The following is a 17,462-nucleotide window of genomic DNA, read 5'->3' as shown; positions in this document are numbered from 1 at the left end:
ATGTGTTTAGTATAGTGCCAAGGAAAGTAGGTACCTAACAAATATTGTTTTGTTGTTTTAGTTGCTAAGTGGTGTTTGATTCTTTTGTGACCCCATGGACTGGAGCCTGCCAGGCTCCTCTGTCCATGGGATTTCCCAGGCAAAATTTTTGGAGTGAGTTGTCATCTCCTTCTCCAGGGGATCTTGCCCACCCAGGGATCAAGCCCTGGTCTCCTGGCACTGTCAGGTGGGTTCTTTACCACTGAGCTCTCAGGGAAACCCAAATAAATATTAGAGATCAGTAGCAATTGTGATTGACTGGGGAGTGGAGGGAGTTGGTAGTAGCACAGGAGAAATCACACACAATATGCGCTATATTGACAGCAATACACTGTAATGATGGCACCCGATTAAAATGAGAGAAGTACAGTGTCCACAATTAGGACACAATTGCAGTCATATTATTGAAGCAGAGGAAAAATCCCTGCACCCTTTTTGGCAGGGGCTTCAGTGCTTTCTCTCAAATAGGAAAATTCAAGGCTGCCCCAGCTTTGTTCTATCATCACAGTTAAATACTAGTCTTCTATTAACCAGGAGCTCTGCATTAGCATCAGAGCTCAAAACAACTCCTTCATCTATCTACTCATGTTTTCAGTATGAATGAACTAGTGGCATGCTTTCTGGATCCCTTTTCATAATTTCTTCTGTTTCTCCATTTCATCTTTATTCTCCCCGAGAATGTAATTAGGTTGTTGTTTACCATCCCCACTAATGAGGAAGCAAGTCAGTGCAAGGTCAACATCAATCCAGCCGCAACTCTGCCTGGCTGACCTCCACACAGGCTTCTTGCTGCCCTGACCATCAGTGACTGTTTTACAGAGAGCTGAAGACTTTATCAGCTTTTTCTTCTTTCTTTTATATGGAAATGGGCATTTAAAATCCATTAGAAAGATCTTGAAAAAAAGCTGTATTATAGGCATAAAGTATGCTACTCATAGCACCATTTTGGTTTAAGAAAAAAAGTACAGAAATTGAACATGGCCCAAATAAACATACCTATATGTCCTGAAATAGATGGGCAAAAAATGGAAACAGTGACAGACTTTATTTTCTTGGGCTCCAAAATCAGCGTAGACAGTGACTGCACTATGAAATTAAAAGACACTTGCTCCTTGGAAGAAAAGCTATGACAAACCTAGACAGTGTATTAAAAAAGCAGAGACATCACCTTGCCGACAAAGGTCCATATAGTCAAAGCTATCGTTTTTCCAGTAGTCATGTACTGATGTGAGAGTTGGACCATAAAGAAGGCTGAGCTCTAAAGAATTGATGCTTTCGAACTGTGGTGCTGGAGAAGACTCTTGAGAGTCCCTTGGACTGCAAGGAGATCAAGCCAGTCAATCCTAAAGGAAATCAACCCTGAATGTTCACTGCAGTTGACTTACTGGGTATTAAAGGTAGCAGAGTATGCCACCACACACTATGCCACTTGGGCATAAGGATTATTTTGAGCTGAAGGCAACTGAGAAGTTGTAAATAGAAGAGCTCTCAGCCCTCATCCTATTTCCCTAAAAGCAAGGCATAAATTTTTCTCTTAATTAATTTATTTTTTTAACTGTGCTGGGTCTTCCTGGCTGTGAAAGGGCTTTCCCTGGCTGCCGAGAGCAGGGGCTACTCTCTAGTTGTGGTGCCCAGACTTCTCATTGCGGTAGCATCTCTTATTGTAGAGCAAGGGCTCTAGAGTACATGGCTTCAGTAGTTGTGATGCACAGGCTTAGCTGCCCCTGAAAGCATGTGGGATCTTCCTGCACCAGGGATCAAACCATATACCCTACATTGGAAAGTGGCTTCTTAACAACTGGACCACCAGGGAATCCCAGGACATAAATTTTTGAAGGTGTCTCCCCTTTCCTCTCTCCCAGGAAGGATGGAAGTTAATCATAGGAGGCAACTCTGATCCTTAACAGCCCAGAGATGGCACCAGAGAAATCAACATAAATTTCACTGAAACTAGCCCTTATATAATGTTAGTTTCCACATAATATTTGCTTTCCCACAATTTGCTGTCCCTGGAAGCTCAAAGTTCTTTTCCTTTGCCCTGTCACTTCTTGAAAAAATGTATTATTCTTCTATTAGATGCCACATAAGCCCAAGTTCTAACCACCACTCTGAGTTACTCAGCTTTGAGTGCTCCCATCCATATGCACAATGCACCTGCTAACAAACTTCTGTTTTCCCTTTTTGATCTCCTACTGGTTTTATTTACATGGACACAGCTAATGAACCTAAGACGGGTAGAGGGAAAGCCATTTTTCCTTTCCTACAGTATGAATCCTAGCTCTGCTACTTTCTCTCTGTATGTCTGAGCCTTATTTTCTTAAAATGAAGAGAGTAATAATATCTACTACATCAAAGGAAAGCTATGACAAACCTAGACAGTGTATTAAAAAGCAGAGACATAATTTTGCCGCAAAGGTCCATATAGTCCAAGTTTTGGTTTTTCTCATAGTCATGTACAGATATGAGAGTTAGACCATAAAGAAGTCTGAAATGTCTTAGAATTGATGCTTTTGAACTATGGCACTGGAGAAGACTCTTGAGAGTCCCTTGGACAGCAAGGAGATCCAAGCAGTCAAGCCTAAAGTAAATCAACCATGAATATTTATTGGAAGGACTGATGCTGAAATTGAAGCACCAATACTTTGGCCACCTGATGGAAAAGACCCTGATGCTGGGAAAGATGGAGGACAAGAGGAGACAAGAGTGATAGAAAATGAGATGGTCGGATGGAATCACTGACTCGATGGGCACAAGTTTGAGCAAATTCTGGGAGATAGTGTAGGACAGGAAAGCTTAGCATGCTGCAGTTAATGGGGTTGCAAAGAGTTGGACATGAGTTGGTGACTGAACAACAGCAACAACATCAAAAGATGAGGATGTGTGTGTGTGTGTGTGTGTGTGTGTGTATATATATATATAAGGTAAAGAGATATATATATACACACATACATATGTATGTGTGTGTGTGTGTGTGTATGTTTAGAGGGGAAAGAAAGGAGAAGGAGGCAGAAGAGGAGGATTAGAAGGAAGAAGATGCAGAGGAAGAGAGGAGGGAAGGAGAGGGGAGGAGAGGGAAGGCAAGGGAAGAAAAAAATAAAAAAAAAAAAAAAAACAAGAAATGCAGACAGGCTCCAGGACCCCAGGCCTATATTCTCAAATGTTTTCAGTTATGGAATATTCTTTCATTGTATAATCATACAGGCTGTGCCTTCCTGATGCCAAAGTATCAATTTCATCAGAGCAAATACATCAGTTCAGTTCAGTTCAGTTGCTCAGTCATGTCTGATTCTTTGTGACCCCATGGACTGCAGCACACCAGACCTCCCTGTCCATCACCAGCTCCCGGAATTTACTCAAACACATGTCCATTGAACCCGTGATGCCATCCAACCATCTCATCCTCTGTCATCCGTTTCTCCTCCTGCCTTCAATCTTTTCCAGCATCAGGGTCTTTTCAAATGAGTCAGTTCTTCTCATCAGGTGGCCAAAGTATTAGAGTTTCAGCTTCAGCATCAGTCCTTCCAATGAATATTCAAGACCGATTTCCTTTAGGATGGACTGGTTGGATCTCCAGTCCAAGGGGCTCTGAAGAGTCTTCTCCAACACCACAGTTCAAATACATCAGATACTGAAAAAAAATAGGCGAAATTCTGGTCTCTCCCTGCAGAAGTGAACAGAGCCTCTGCCCACACAGATACAAACTCTTCCCTGCCTCCCCTACAAGCACCTCCAACCTCCTGGAGTTAGGCAGCCCTCCTCTGAGACAACTCACACAGAATGAAAGTGAAAAGTCGCTGAGTTGTGTCCAATTCTTTGCGACCCCATGGACTGTACAGTCCATGTAATTCTTTAGTCCAGAATACTGGTGTGGGTAACCTTTCCCTTTTCCAGGGGATCTTCCCAACCCAGGGATAGAACAGAAGTCTCCCACATTGCAGGCGGATTCTTTACCAGCGGAGCCCAACTCAACAAGGGGAGCCCAACTCACATAGAACTCCTCACAAAACAGTGGAGGAAGGTGATCAGGGAGAGTCCTCCTTGCAACAGAGTTGCCTAAGGATCAAAACTGAGTAACAACATTTAATGGATATTTTTGCAAATTTTCATAATTACATTCTAAAGACTTCAACAAAAGAACAGCAACAACAAAAGAAAACCGTGTCATGCATTACCGTATTTAAATATGTTTTCTTGGTCATCTTCCCAGACATCTTGCCCTGGTTTTTCTTTACATTCCATTTCTTCCACAGCAGTTCTCACTTCACTGAGCCCTGTGTGTAGTTCTTGAGCTGAAACAATGGCTGAAGCTGAGGCTTTGCTCCCCTCCATCTCTCTCCTTCTTGGTATCAGGTACTCTCTATCCTTTCTTAGTTTCCCCTCACCCTTCTTCTGTCCCTCTTTTTTCTCAGTGTTCTTTTCTTTCCTGGGTTTTGGAGAAGTTGTTTTTTTGTCAAGGCCCATTGCAATAATGCACCTAGGAAAAACATTAACATAAAGAGTGATTAATCTTTATGCACAGCAGAACCGCAAAGATCTTTAAACTACTTCTCTTACCCCAGTAAGAAATGTTACAAGAAACATATTTATCATAGTGTACATAGTTAATTACAAATTAACTACTTTTTCCTTATTAATATAACAATCTTATAAGTAAACACAAAAAAATTCTTAGTTTAACCTACAATAATAAAAAAGAAAAGGAAGCAACTTAAAAACTACGAATTATAGTCTCAAACTAAGCTTTGTGCCTTAAAGTATATTTTTGGCTCTATAACAGAGTCAGGTAGAGAGAGAGATAGAAATTTAAGTCTTTAAATTAGAATTATGTGATAAATGGACATTCAGGTTTATCAGTAAAAGGAAGCTGAGATAATAGTTATCAGAAGACGTCATTCAGTCTTTGATAATGTATTATTCCAACATCACAATCAAAAAAAGACATATATAAAGTTGAATCTAAATAATTGACTTTTTTTTTTAAGAAACACAGTCAAATATTTTCGCGGCCTTTAAACAACTACTTCAGGAGCCTGAACGCTTATTGTAATAGAACTGTCATCATTACTTTTAAATTGGTCTTTTGAAGCCTGTGGGCTGCCCTGGTGGTTCAGACAATAAAGAATCTGCCTGCAAAGCAGGAGACCTGAGTTCCAATCCCTGGGTCAGGAAGATCCTCTGGAGAAGGGAATGGTAACCCACTCCAGTATTCTTGCCTAGAGAATTCCATGGACAGAGGAGCCCGGTAGGCTACAGTCCATGGGGTTGCAAAGAGACACAACTGAGCAACTAACACATAACGACTTTGAAACCTGTACCACAATCTTTTGTTGATTTCTGTTTGCAATAAGTTTTTGTGCTTTGAAAATGGCAGTGATCTCTAGAGGTCATATGGTCATTCAAATCTGGGGAGCCAGCAGGTGATATGAATGTATTAAGACATTAACAAATATTTGTAAAAATCAGTCATAAAAAAGTCAAGATCAAGAAATTCTTCTATAGTTTTTTCCTGTTTCTCAAGATAATATCAAAATAGGAATTGTAAATATGATAATACACATTAATAAATATGGTGGCTATGATAACAATAAAAGTATCAAGCGCTCCTTCTGTGCCAGTCTCTTTGCTAAGTACTTTGTATACATGACCTTATAGGATACATTTCCCTACAGACCAATTAAGAATTATCATCATCACTTTACAAATGAGGAAACTGAGGCTTTAAGGGTTCCATGACTTGCCCAGTTTCACCCAGCAGGTCAGTGATGAAACTGGATTTCAGCTCATGACTATTAGACTCCACCTCACAGTCTTCTCAGATGACTGCTTACACAGACAAATGTCACACGGCCGGGCTTACCACCAGGGCAAGTACTCACACTCTCACCAGAGACTAACACAAAGTGGAGAAGTTTTTACCAAGGCCTAGAGACAATCTGTAACCCCAAACAGGTGCCTGGTAGTTACTGGTCTCCCTACTCCTCCTCTAGAACTTTGCCCAGTTATTTCTCTCCATGTCACACAACTCACGGTGAACTGAGCCAATTAGAGTGGGATTAGAATGTAGTCAAGACTTATCAGTCCAGGAAGAATCAAAACAATATGTAAAAATCTGAAAATCGTCTCAGTGTGAATCAAAACTAATGGCAATCTCTTCAAATGAAGATCGCGCTAAATTTCAGCCATCCCTAGGCTAGCAGTAGCAAATATGAGGGCTTAGTTAATCACTTATCCTTTCACTATCTCCCCATAAAATAAGGCTAAATGGATAGGCACTCAAAGCAACTATCAGGGGCTGTGAAAAATGGGATAATAAGAACACACTTACCTCACCCATATTAGCATGATAAAGTATTTCAACTATAATGATGATATACTTAGTACATTGCTTTCCTTGGAATAAAGGTGTCATGAATCTTCAAAGACTATGATTACTAGCATTGCCTTCTGTTCAAGCTGTTCTTCCCTTATCAATGGCAACACCAAATCCATTGATTTGGAGCCTCTGATATGCTGTTACTTTTAGTTTATGTTGTGACTGTGTAGAGGCTTTGATGCCTCCCTACTGCCTGTGCAGACATTTTATGGCCCATCTGCTTAAGGGAATTAGAGAAACAAAGTGGGTAACATCTGTGCTCTCCTCGTCACTGACTACCTATTTGACTTCTGAGTATAATTTGAGGTGTTGATTCTGATTACTGAAGCGCAAAGCAGTATGCATTCTACTTGGTTAGGCAATTTTTCTTCCTGTGTTTCACTTTAGCAACTGAAAATAACTACCATGCCTCTTCAAAGAGGTCCCATGATTGAGGGATGGGTACCAGTGTGGAACCTCCACACTTTAGTAATGAACACTGCTGAACTTTTCTTCTTTTCTAAGGACCTCAAAACAGGTAATTCCAAATCACTTATTAAAAATAGAACTCCCTATTGTTTTAGTTGCCCTCCTTCTCATAATAAAAGCTCAAGGAACCAGTATTTTTTAAATGAATTAAAATGAACTTCATTTTTAACAAACTGGGAGAAGGAAAGCACATCTCTCAAAGTAACTAAAGAAAGGTATTATTACGGGTGTGACAAAAGTTACAGAATATTATAAGTGATATCAATCTCCTGAGGGATAGTTTTAACTTTTACTGGAGTTCTGCAGTGTTGGTGCTTCTGGAATAAACAAAGTCATCTCAAGTAGAGTAGAGCCAAACAAGCAAGGCTGTAGCCCTCACTTGTCCATCCCTGCCCCATTTAAACCAATCTGCATTGAATTGACTTTCACCTGAGCTGCAGCAGGGACACATCAAATGACACCACATGTTCTACTTGGGACATTCACAGATTTCATTTGGAGAAATTATTATGAAGCTAACAAAATGCTGGAAACCAATGTCCTATGAGAACTGTGCATTTTAGTTGAGGGTCAAGAGTTACCTGGAGTAACAGGCAAATTCAGCCTTGGAGTACAAAACAAAGCAGGTCAAAGGCTAACAGAGTTTTGCCAAAAGAAAGCACTGGTCATAGCAAACACCCTCTTCCAACAACACAAGAGAAGACTATACACATGGACATCACCAGATGGTCAATACTGAAATCAGAATGATTATATTCTTTGCAGCCAAAGATGGAGAAGCTCTATACAGTCAGCAAAAACAAGACCAGGAGCTGACTATGGCTCAGATCATGAACTCCTTATTGCCAAATTCAGACTTCAATTGAAGAAAGTAGGGAAAACCACTAGACCATTCAGGTATGACCTAAATCAAATCCCTTACAATTATACAGTGGAAGTGAGAAATAGATTCAAGGGATTAGATCTGAGAGACAGAGTGCCTGAAGAACTATGGATGGAGGTTTGTGACATTGTACAAGAGGCAGTGATTAAAACCATCCCCAAGAAAAAGAAATGCAAAAAGGCAAAATGGTTGTCTGAAAAGGCCTTACAAATAGCTGAGAAAAGAAGACACAAAAGGCAAAGGAGAAAAGGAAAGATATACCTATCTGAATGCAGAGTTCCAAAGAATACCAAGGAGAGATAAGAAAGCCTTCCTCAGGAATCAATGCAAAGGAATAGAGGAAAGCAGTAGAATGGGAAAGCCTAGAGATCTGTTCAAGAAAATTAGAGATATCAAGGGAACATTTCATGTAAATATGGGCACAATAAAGGACAGAATTGGTATGGACCTAACAGAAGCAGAAGATATAAAGAAGGGGTAGCAAGAACACACAAGAACTATGCAAAAAAGATCTTCAACCCAGATAACCATGATGATGTGATCACTCACCTAGAGCCAGACATCCTGGAGTCTGAAGTCAAGTGGACCTTAGGAAGCATCACTATGAACAAAGTTAGTGGAGGTGACAGAATTCCATTTGAGCTACTTCAAATCCTAAAAGATGATGCTGTGAAAGTGCTGCACTCAATATGCCAGCAAATTTGGAAAACTCAGCAGTGGCCACAGGGCTGGAAAAGGTCTGTTTTCATTCCACTCCCAAAGACAATGCCAAAGAATGCTCAAACTACTGTACAATTGCACTCATCTCACACGCTAGCAAAGTAATGCTCAAAATTCTCCAAGACAGGCTTCAACAGTGTGTGAACCGTGAATGTTCCAGATGTTCAAGCTGGATTTAGAAAAGGCAGAGGAACCAGAGATCAAATTGCCATCATCATAGAAAAAGCAAGAGAGTTCCAGAAAAACATCTATTTCTGCTTTATTGACTACGCCAAAGTCTTTGGCTGTGTAGATCACAACAAACTGTGAAAAATTCTTCAAGAGATGGGAATACTAGACCACCTGACCTACCTCCTGAGAAATCTGTATGCAGGTCAAGGAGCAACAGTTGGAACTGGACATGGAACAACATAGTTTTCCAAATTGGGAAAGGAGTACATTAAGGTTGTATACTGTCACCCTGCTTATTTAACTTATATGCAGAGTACATCATAAGAAATGCTGGGCTGGATGAAGTGCAAGCTGGAATCAAGATTGCAGGAAGAAATATCAATAACCTCAGATATGCAGATGACAACACCCCTATGGCAGAAAGCGAAAAAGAATTAAAGAGCCTCTTGATGAAAGTGAAACAGGAGAGTAAAAAAGTTGGCTTAAAACTCAACGTTCAGAAAACTAAGATCATGGAATCTGGTCCCATCACTTCATGGCAAATAGATGCATCAGCATGGAAACAGTGAAAGACTTTATTTTTTGGTCTCCAAAATCTGCAGATGGTGACTGCAACCATGAAATTAAAAGATGCCTGCTCTTTGGAAGTAAAGCTATGACCAACCTAGACATATTAAAAAGCAGAGACATTTCTTCACCAACAAAGGTACATCTAGTCAAAGCCATGGTTTTTCCAGTAGTCATGTATGAATGTGAGAGTTAAAGAAAGCTGAGTGCCAAAGAATTGATCCTTTTGAACTATGGTGTTGGAGAAAACTCTTGAGAGTCCCTTGGACAGCTAGTAGATCCAACCAGTCCATCCTAAAGGAATCAGCCCTGAATATTCATTGGAAGGACTGATGCTGAAACTGAAGCTCCAATACTTTGGCCACCTGATATGAAGAACTGACTCATTTGAAAAGACCCTGATGCTGGGAAAGATTGAAAGTGGGAGGAGAAGGGGGCAAGAGAGGATGAGATGGTTGAATAGCATCACTGACACGATGGACATGAATTTGACTAGGCTCCGGGAGTTGGTGATGAACAGGGAAGCCTAACATGCTGCAGTCCATGGCATCACAGAGTCGGACATGACTGAGTGACTGAACTGACTGACTGAATAGACTTTACTCTTAAATATCAAAACCTTTTTATTTGTTGATGTTGTTCAGTCTCTAAATTGTTTCTGACTCTTTGAGACCTGATGGACTGCAGCAGCATGTCAGGCTCCTCTATTCTTCACTGTCTCCCAGAGTTTGCTCAGATTCATGTCCATTGAGTCATGTTTTCATTGATTCCATTGAGTCATGTTTTCATTGGACTCCATTGAGTCTGATGTTTTCTAACCATTTTTTCCTCTGCATGCCCTTCTCCTTTTGCCTTCAATCTTTTCCAGCTTGAACATTGCAAAGACAGAAGATAGAGGAAACCAAGTGAAATCATATAAAGAATTGTACAGATGCTCCTAAGAATTGAATAGGAGAGTAGATGCCATCAATCAGATTTTGGTACTGATTATTAAACCTTCATAGAAAGTATTTAGGACCAAACATTTTATAGCATGGATTTATACAGCAATTCCCAGTGAGTTCTACGTGTTCACACATGCGTGATTGTATGAGAACTCATTAGCTTTCCTGTGAGTTAAACAGAAATGTGTTAAATGACTTGCCCACAAATATGGAGAATGCGTATTTGACTTGGAACAGAAAAGCAACTGCAGGCATGGCCTAAGTACACCTCAGCATTCCTACTACTTACCCTAGACCAATCACTGTGCCACTTGTACCTCTTCTCTCACCTATAATTTCCAGATTCTTCCTCCCTTAGCCTTAACCTTGGTTAATAAATTCTTGTTTGACCAGAAAATAGAAACAATCAGCAGAGAACTTCAAGGTGGTCCAAAAACATCCACCAGTTTACATCTCTCTCTGCCCTACAGCCATCTTTCTTCTTGTTACTTCATCTAAGGCCAATACCTCCATTTGAGCCCCAGATCCCATCTCTTCTCATCTACTCAAGCACTAAATATCTCCCTCTATATCATGCCTGATCAATGCTTTCCTTCCTCAGGTATTAACCCTATCTATCAGCTTTTAACCATATTATAATATCTCCAATCTTAAAAAATAATAAGTCCCTCTTGGGCCCCTGCATCCTCCCTCCTGGCTGCCACCCAATTTCCATCCTTCAGAGCAAAACTCTTTAATAAGAGCTGTCTATAATCATTGGCCTCAGCTCTTCTCCAATTGTGTATTAAATCCACTCCAATCAAACGTGCATTCCTACCACTCCCTTATAGCAACTTGTGTCAAGATCACCAATAACCAACACATTACCAAACCATGCTCAATCCGGAGTCTTCACTTTGCTTCACCTAGCCACACCTTGGACCCAGTTGATCATGCCTAATTCTTTAAACATTTTGTTCATTTCCAGGACATTGCTTTCTCTAGGTTCTCTGTCTAATCATTGGCCTTCCTTCCCTAGGCTTTTTTCCTGGTTCCTCTTTATCTTCCTTCCTTTTGAATGAAAGTGACAAGAGCTCATTACTCAGACATATTCTCTTTCTGCCTTCCATTCTTAAGCAGATTTATCCCATCTTATGACTTTAAATGCCATCCATATGTAAACCATTCTCAAATTTATATCTCCAGCCTGGACATCTCACCAGACACCAGATTAACTGATCCAACTACTTATTCAACATTTCTACTTGACTCCAACTCAATGTATCTAAAACCAAAATGCCTTCCTTCCACTCCCAAACCTACATCTTCCAGTCTTTCCTGTGTTAACTGGGCATCTTTCGAGTTGTTCAGGCTAAAAACTTTTCAATCATTCTGACTCAGCTCTTTATCTCATGCCCTGCATCCAATCCATCAATAAATCCTGTAAAGCCTACCTTTAAAATTCATCTAGAACCTAATTTCTTATAACTCTTTCCACCATTCTCTTGCCTTTAGATTAAAGTAGTTTCCACCATTTCCCCACCCTCCCTAGTTTATTTTTTCCATAACAGCTACTGTCAGATCATGACAGGCCATTGCTCAAAACCTACCTTAGAGGCTTCCCATCCCCCTCAGAATAAAAGTCAAAGTCTTTGCAGTGACCATAGGACTCTGCATGACTTGACCCCACTGTCTCTCTGACCTCATCTTCTATCACTGTCCCATTCCTCATTTGTGCTCTGACCACACAAGCTTACATACACCAAGCATAATCCTGTCTCACACACTTTGTCTATGCTTTTCCTCTACCTGAAAAACTATTTAAAAAAGGAAACATTTTTTCTGGTTTCTGCTTTAAAGACATCAGAGAGGCCTTTATTATCCATCCTACATAATAGAATACTGCCTTCTGACCCTTTTACCCCTTGCCATTCCTTTTATCTCCCTTACCTTATCTTGTGTTTATCATGTTTATTACCATCTCATATATATTAAAAAAAGACAGAGCACCAAAGAATTGCTGCCTTCGAAGAACTGTGGTGCTGGAAAAGACTCCTGAGAGCTCCTTGGACAGCAAGGAGATCAAACCAGTTGATCTTAAAGGAAATCAACCTTGAATATTCTTGAAATCAGTCCTTGAAAGGACTGATGCTGAAGCTGAAGTTCCACTATTTTGGTCACCTGATACAAACAGCTGACTCATTGGAAAAGTCCCTGATTCAGGGAAAGATTGAGGACAGAAGGAGAAGTGGGCATCAGAGGATGAGATGACTGGATGGCATCACCAATGCAATGGACATGAACTTGGGTAAACTCCAGGAGATGGTGAGGGACAGAGAGGCCTGGCATGCTGTAGTCCATGGTGTTACAGAGAGTCAGACATGACTGGATGACTGAATAACATACATTAATTGGTTGGTGTACTATTGGTATATTGGCATTGATTTATTGGCATATTGCACTTCCCCAATCAGAAGATGCTCCATGGGTCAGATTCTTTGGTTGGTTTACTCCCATGTTCTATCTTGGCACAGAATCAATTAATTCTCCATGAGTACTTTCAGGAGAAAGTTAAACAAAGCCTGCAAGAAAATGTACTGATCTCAAATAGAATGTCCAATATGAAAACTGATAAATGGTAGTCAGAACTGACCTATTTACATGTATTTTTTTATGCCTGAGATTGAAACTAGCGGCATGAAAGTGATCATTGGGCTACACAATAATGCAGGCATAATTCTAATATACACAACCTATAATATCCAATTGTATAAGCTGGATGCTTGACACATGCTCTGGAGCTCAACCCAAAATCAATTACTACAAGGAATGAGGTGGGAAAAAAACCTCCCTCTTTCCCTTTAGAAACAGAACTTAAGCATCATGAGGAAAGGAAGAGGTAGAAAAGAAATAGAATTTGAAACACCACCAGCTTTTATCCGCACTATATAATACAACTGAAAATCTACTTTTCATCTTATAATTTTAAAAACAACACACAGGATTGTGATAAACAACCTTAACCCTAGATATTTTAGGCTCATCTACATTAATATGATTCTTAACAAATTGTGCTGAGAAATACATCAGTAAAAGCATACAAAGGACCATGTAGCAAAACTTGCCCTCTCCCAGAGGACATTTGTTTCCATACTTGTAACAAGGCGATGATCTCTCGACACACACAAACCCGAAGTAGCCTCGTTTGCCTCCAAGTCTGGAACCTTTTCGATGCTTATATTCACAGCAGGAGCTTAACCTGTTCACCTGTATCCCATTCAGGAAGAAGGTGAGGCTGAACGGGAAACCTTGGTGCCTTTTGGAAATAAACTGAAAGGTCTCTGGAATTTAAAAAGGAAATACATTAGTGAAAGCAACTGACCTTGAACTAATGTGTTCTAAATCACATTTTTCTGGTAGATAAGTACAATATTATTTTCTAGATCTTTTTTTTTTTACTTGAGGACAATTTTTAATCACAAAAACACATTCTATTACATATATATAGTATAACAAATACTCCAAGGTATTATAAAATTCTTTGACTTATAATAAAATAATAAAACCTAAAATTATATGAACACTTAATATAGCCAGACATTACACTTGATTACTTTGGATGTATTATTTCTAGACAACCATATGAAGTGTAGATACTACCATCATCAGTTTCTATAATGCAGAAATTTAAGTTTAGATGGATTCAGTAATTTAGCCAAGATCATACAGTAAGTGGGAGAGTCAGTGTTTGAATCCAAACATCTCTCTGGACTCCACACCTCTATGTTGCTATGCTATCCACCAATAAAGCACATAATGAAAGGTGACTATGAGCTCAGTAATGCTTCTATATGACTAGCTTTTAATTCAGTAGTGTTTTTAAATAAATTTATTTTTTAGCGGTGACTCAAAACATCCTGATACATATATGGATGAGGCAGAATCATTCTATCCTTAGTCCATTCTCAGTTCTGCCTAGATTTGAGATCCCTTCTTGATCCCCTACCCACCCAAAAGTCTCACCAATAAATTAAGAACCACTGCTTGTAATTAACAGGTTTTAATCATTCCATGTGCTCTTTGAAGAAGTCTCACCCTAGACATTCCAAAACCCAATTCTCCAGGCAAGAATACCAGAGTGGGATGCCATTTCCTCCTCCAGGGGATTTTCCCAACCTAGGGATCAAACCCACATCTCTTGTGTCTCCTCCATTGGCAGGTAGATTCTTTACCATTAGAACTACCTGGAAGCCCTCTAGCAGGGAAGAACATGCCATAAGTAAACTGCAGTTTCACTGTCAGTGGAAGATGACTTGATTTGGATAAAAAAAAAAAACTAAAAAACTTTGATCAGTGGCATTATGAGTAATAATCTACAATCTCAGAGGCAAATTAACAGGGAAGGTCAGAGGTTCTTCTAACCATGAGATTGTAGTTCTAATTAGAGGAAGCAACAGGTCAGCAGACTAGCCAGAAATTTAACAGGGAGATACAGGCAATAAGGCAGTCACAGACACATTCAATAGGCTTTCCACACATCCCCAGCTAACTGGAAGCAGCATGGATTATAGTAGGCCCAACCTATTTACACATCCCTGTCCTACTGGGAGCTTGCACCTGTGTACAAAGGAAATATGAGAGCCTGGTGGAAAATAAAAGTTGAAACAGACCTGAAAACTGTCTGAACTTTGAATGTACTCCTGAACCCACTATAGTGGGTTGAATATTGCCCTCCAAAAATTCATAAGTACTCAGAACTTTAGAATGTGACCTTATTCTGAGATAGGGTCTTTGTAGATATAATCAGGGAAAGCTCAAGATGAGATTATCCAGAATTTGTTTTGTCCTAAATCCAATGACTGATGTCCTTATAAGAAGAGGAGAGGACACACACACACACACACACAGATAAGCAGAGAAGAATGACACGTGAGGATAGAAGCACAGGTTGAAGTGATGGCCATAAGACATCAAGGATTTTGCTAAGGATCACCAGATGTTGGAAAAGGCAAGGAAAGATTCTCCCCTTAAGCTTTTAGAGGGAGCATGACCCTGCTAAGATCTTAATTTTAGACTTCTGGCCTCCAGAACCACAAGATGATAAATTTCTATTGTTTTAAGCCACCAAATTTAGGAGCATTTTCTATGTCAGCCCCAAGATAATAAATGTACAGAGCAATTCATTGGCAGAAGACAGAGGGTATACTGCCTCAAAGTGTTTACTCTGACAAATCATTGGATGATCACTAAACTATGAAAATACAGAGACAAGCCTAAGAGATTAGCCTAAAAAATATAAACAAAATTAAAAATAATCAGAGCAGAGACATTAATGGCTATATACCAATGAAAGAGGGCATGAACTTCAGATTTGTTCTAGATAAGCTACTAAACAACAACAAAACCAAGAATAACTTTCCAGAGGGAAAGTGGAATTCAGAATCCACAGCTGCTGTAATACATGATCTAAAATGTCAAGTTTTCAACAACAGCAGCAAAAAAACTCAAAAAGAAACTGGAAAGGGTGTGACCCATTCTCAGGAAGTGAAAGCCATCAAACCCACTCCTAGGACGTAGCTCAAGAGAAATGGTAACTGATGTTTACACAGAAATCTTGTCTTTGTAAATCATTGCAGCATGATTTATAATAGTCCCAAACTGGGAAAAGTGCAAGTGAAGTGAACTCACTCAGTCATATCTCTTTCTGACCCCATGGACTGTAGCTAACCCATGGTCTTTTCCAGGCAGGAATACTGGAATGTATTGCCATTCCCTTCTCCAGGGGATCTTCCTGACCCAGGGATCGAACCCAGGTCTCCTGCATTGCAGGCAGACTCTTTACTGTCTGAGCCACCAGGGAAGCCCACCAGGGAAACAATACAAATGTCCACCAATTGGGTAAATGAATAAAATGTGGTAGATCCACAAAATAGAATATATTCAGTGCTATGAGAAGAGAGCAACTATTGATAAATGCTACAATGGATGACTCTCAAAAATACTATACCTATGGCTGATTCATGTTGATGTTTGGCAGAAATCAACACAGTATTGTAAAGCAATTATCCTCCAGCTTCCCAGGTGTCTCAATGGTAAAGAATCCACCAGCCAATCAAAGAGACACAGGTTTGATCGCTGGGTCAGGAAGATCCCCTGGAGAAGGAAATGGCAACCCACTCCAGTATTCTTGCTAGGAAATCCCATGGACAGAGGAGCCTGGTGGGCTACAGTCTATGGGGTTGCAAAGAGTCAGACACAACTTATTAACTAAACAACAACAAAAAATAAATTAATTAAATTTAAAAAAATTATATACAATAAGTTTAAAAACCCCATATGCTAACTGAAAGAAGCAAGATACAAAATCCTACCTATTGTATGATTTCATTTACAAGATGTCCAGAGAAGGCAAACCTGTAGAAACTGAAAGCAGATCAGTGCTGCCCTGAGGCTGCCTATGAGAGTGAGGATTCATTGTCAAAGTGTGGGCACAAAGGAAAACAGAGATAATGACTGCACAGCCCTATAAAATTCCTAAATATCAGTGAATTGTCCACTTAACAGTGGATGAACTTTATGGAATGCAAGCTACACCTATTTTTAAATTAAAAAAATAATCAATATATAATAACAAGTAAAAGGAAAAAAAAACAGTTAACATAAGTCAAGGTACAATAAGATACTTCAGTTTTAGGTACAGACTAACAACCATGACCAATCAAGAGAGAGGGATAAAACAGAATAGAAGTCAGCTGAGAAAACTTCACAACCTTAATCTGAATCTTAAAAGATGGGTAAGATTTGAATTTAAAATACAATTTTGATTTTAAAATTCTTTGTCCTGTTACAAAGAAAAGAGCACAGGAAAAGATCAGATAACAGTGTGTGGTGGGGGTGGGAGGAGGAGGCAGGGGGACCAGAGAAGCAGTTCCTGTGCTGGTGAAAAAGTAGTGAGCTATGCACAAATAGTTAGAACAGGATCGGGTTATGGAAATACAAGAAAATGGGGCAGAAAGGGGATTATAAGAGAGCCAGAAAAAAGGTACTTTGTTCTTGATATCTACATGAACCCAGGAGACCAACTTCTGCCTTATTTGAAAGGATGAATGGTAAATAAAATTGCTGTGAAGAACTGTACTCTTTACAAGTAGCAAAAATATTCTGTGACTTCACAGGTGTACATAATACACAATCAATCTATGGCCTGATGTCTAAAATCAAACTGCAAGACATCATGAATCACTATGATAATAAAAGATGCACTTGCTATGTTCCTAAATAATTAATTGTATTGTTATGCTCATCCAAAAGCAAGACA

General features: G+C 39.6%; 1 protein-coding gene across 3 annotated transcripts in view; it reads right to left on the bottom strand.

The window, feature by feature from the left end:
- ERICH3 (glutamate rich 3) overlaps positions 1 to 17,462 on the bottom strand; it is a 127,156-nt gene that overhangs the window by 35,564 nt on the left and 74,130 nt on the right. For all 3 annotated transcript variants that reach the window (XM_025288445.3, XM_044944845.2, XM_025288446.3), the window contains 2 exons: positions 13,299 to 13,485; positions 4,212 to 4,513 (listed from right to left, as the gene is read on the bottom strand). In XM_025288445.3, the coding sequence (XP_025144230.1) occupies positions 4,212 to 4,513; positions 13,299 to 13,485 (489 nt within the window). The remainder of the gene's footprint in view (positions 1 to 4,211; positions 4,514 to 13,298; positions 13,486 to 17,462) is intronic.

This window comes from Bubalus bubalis, chromosome 6 (genome assembly GCF_019923935.1).
Source record: "Bubalus bubalis isolate 160015118507 breed Murrah chromosome 6, NDDB_SH_1, whole genome shotgun sequence".
Classification (NCBI taxonomy): domain Eukaryota; kingdom Metazoa; phylum Chordata; class Mammalia; order Artiodactyla; family Bovidae; genus Bubalus; species Bubalus bubalis.
This window is presented reverse-complemented; position numbering and strand designations above follow the sequence as displayed.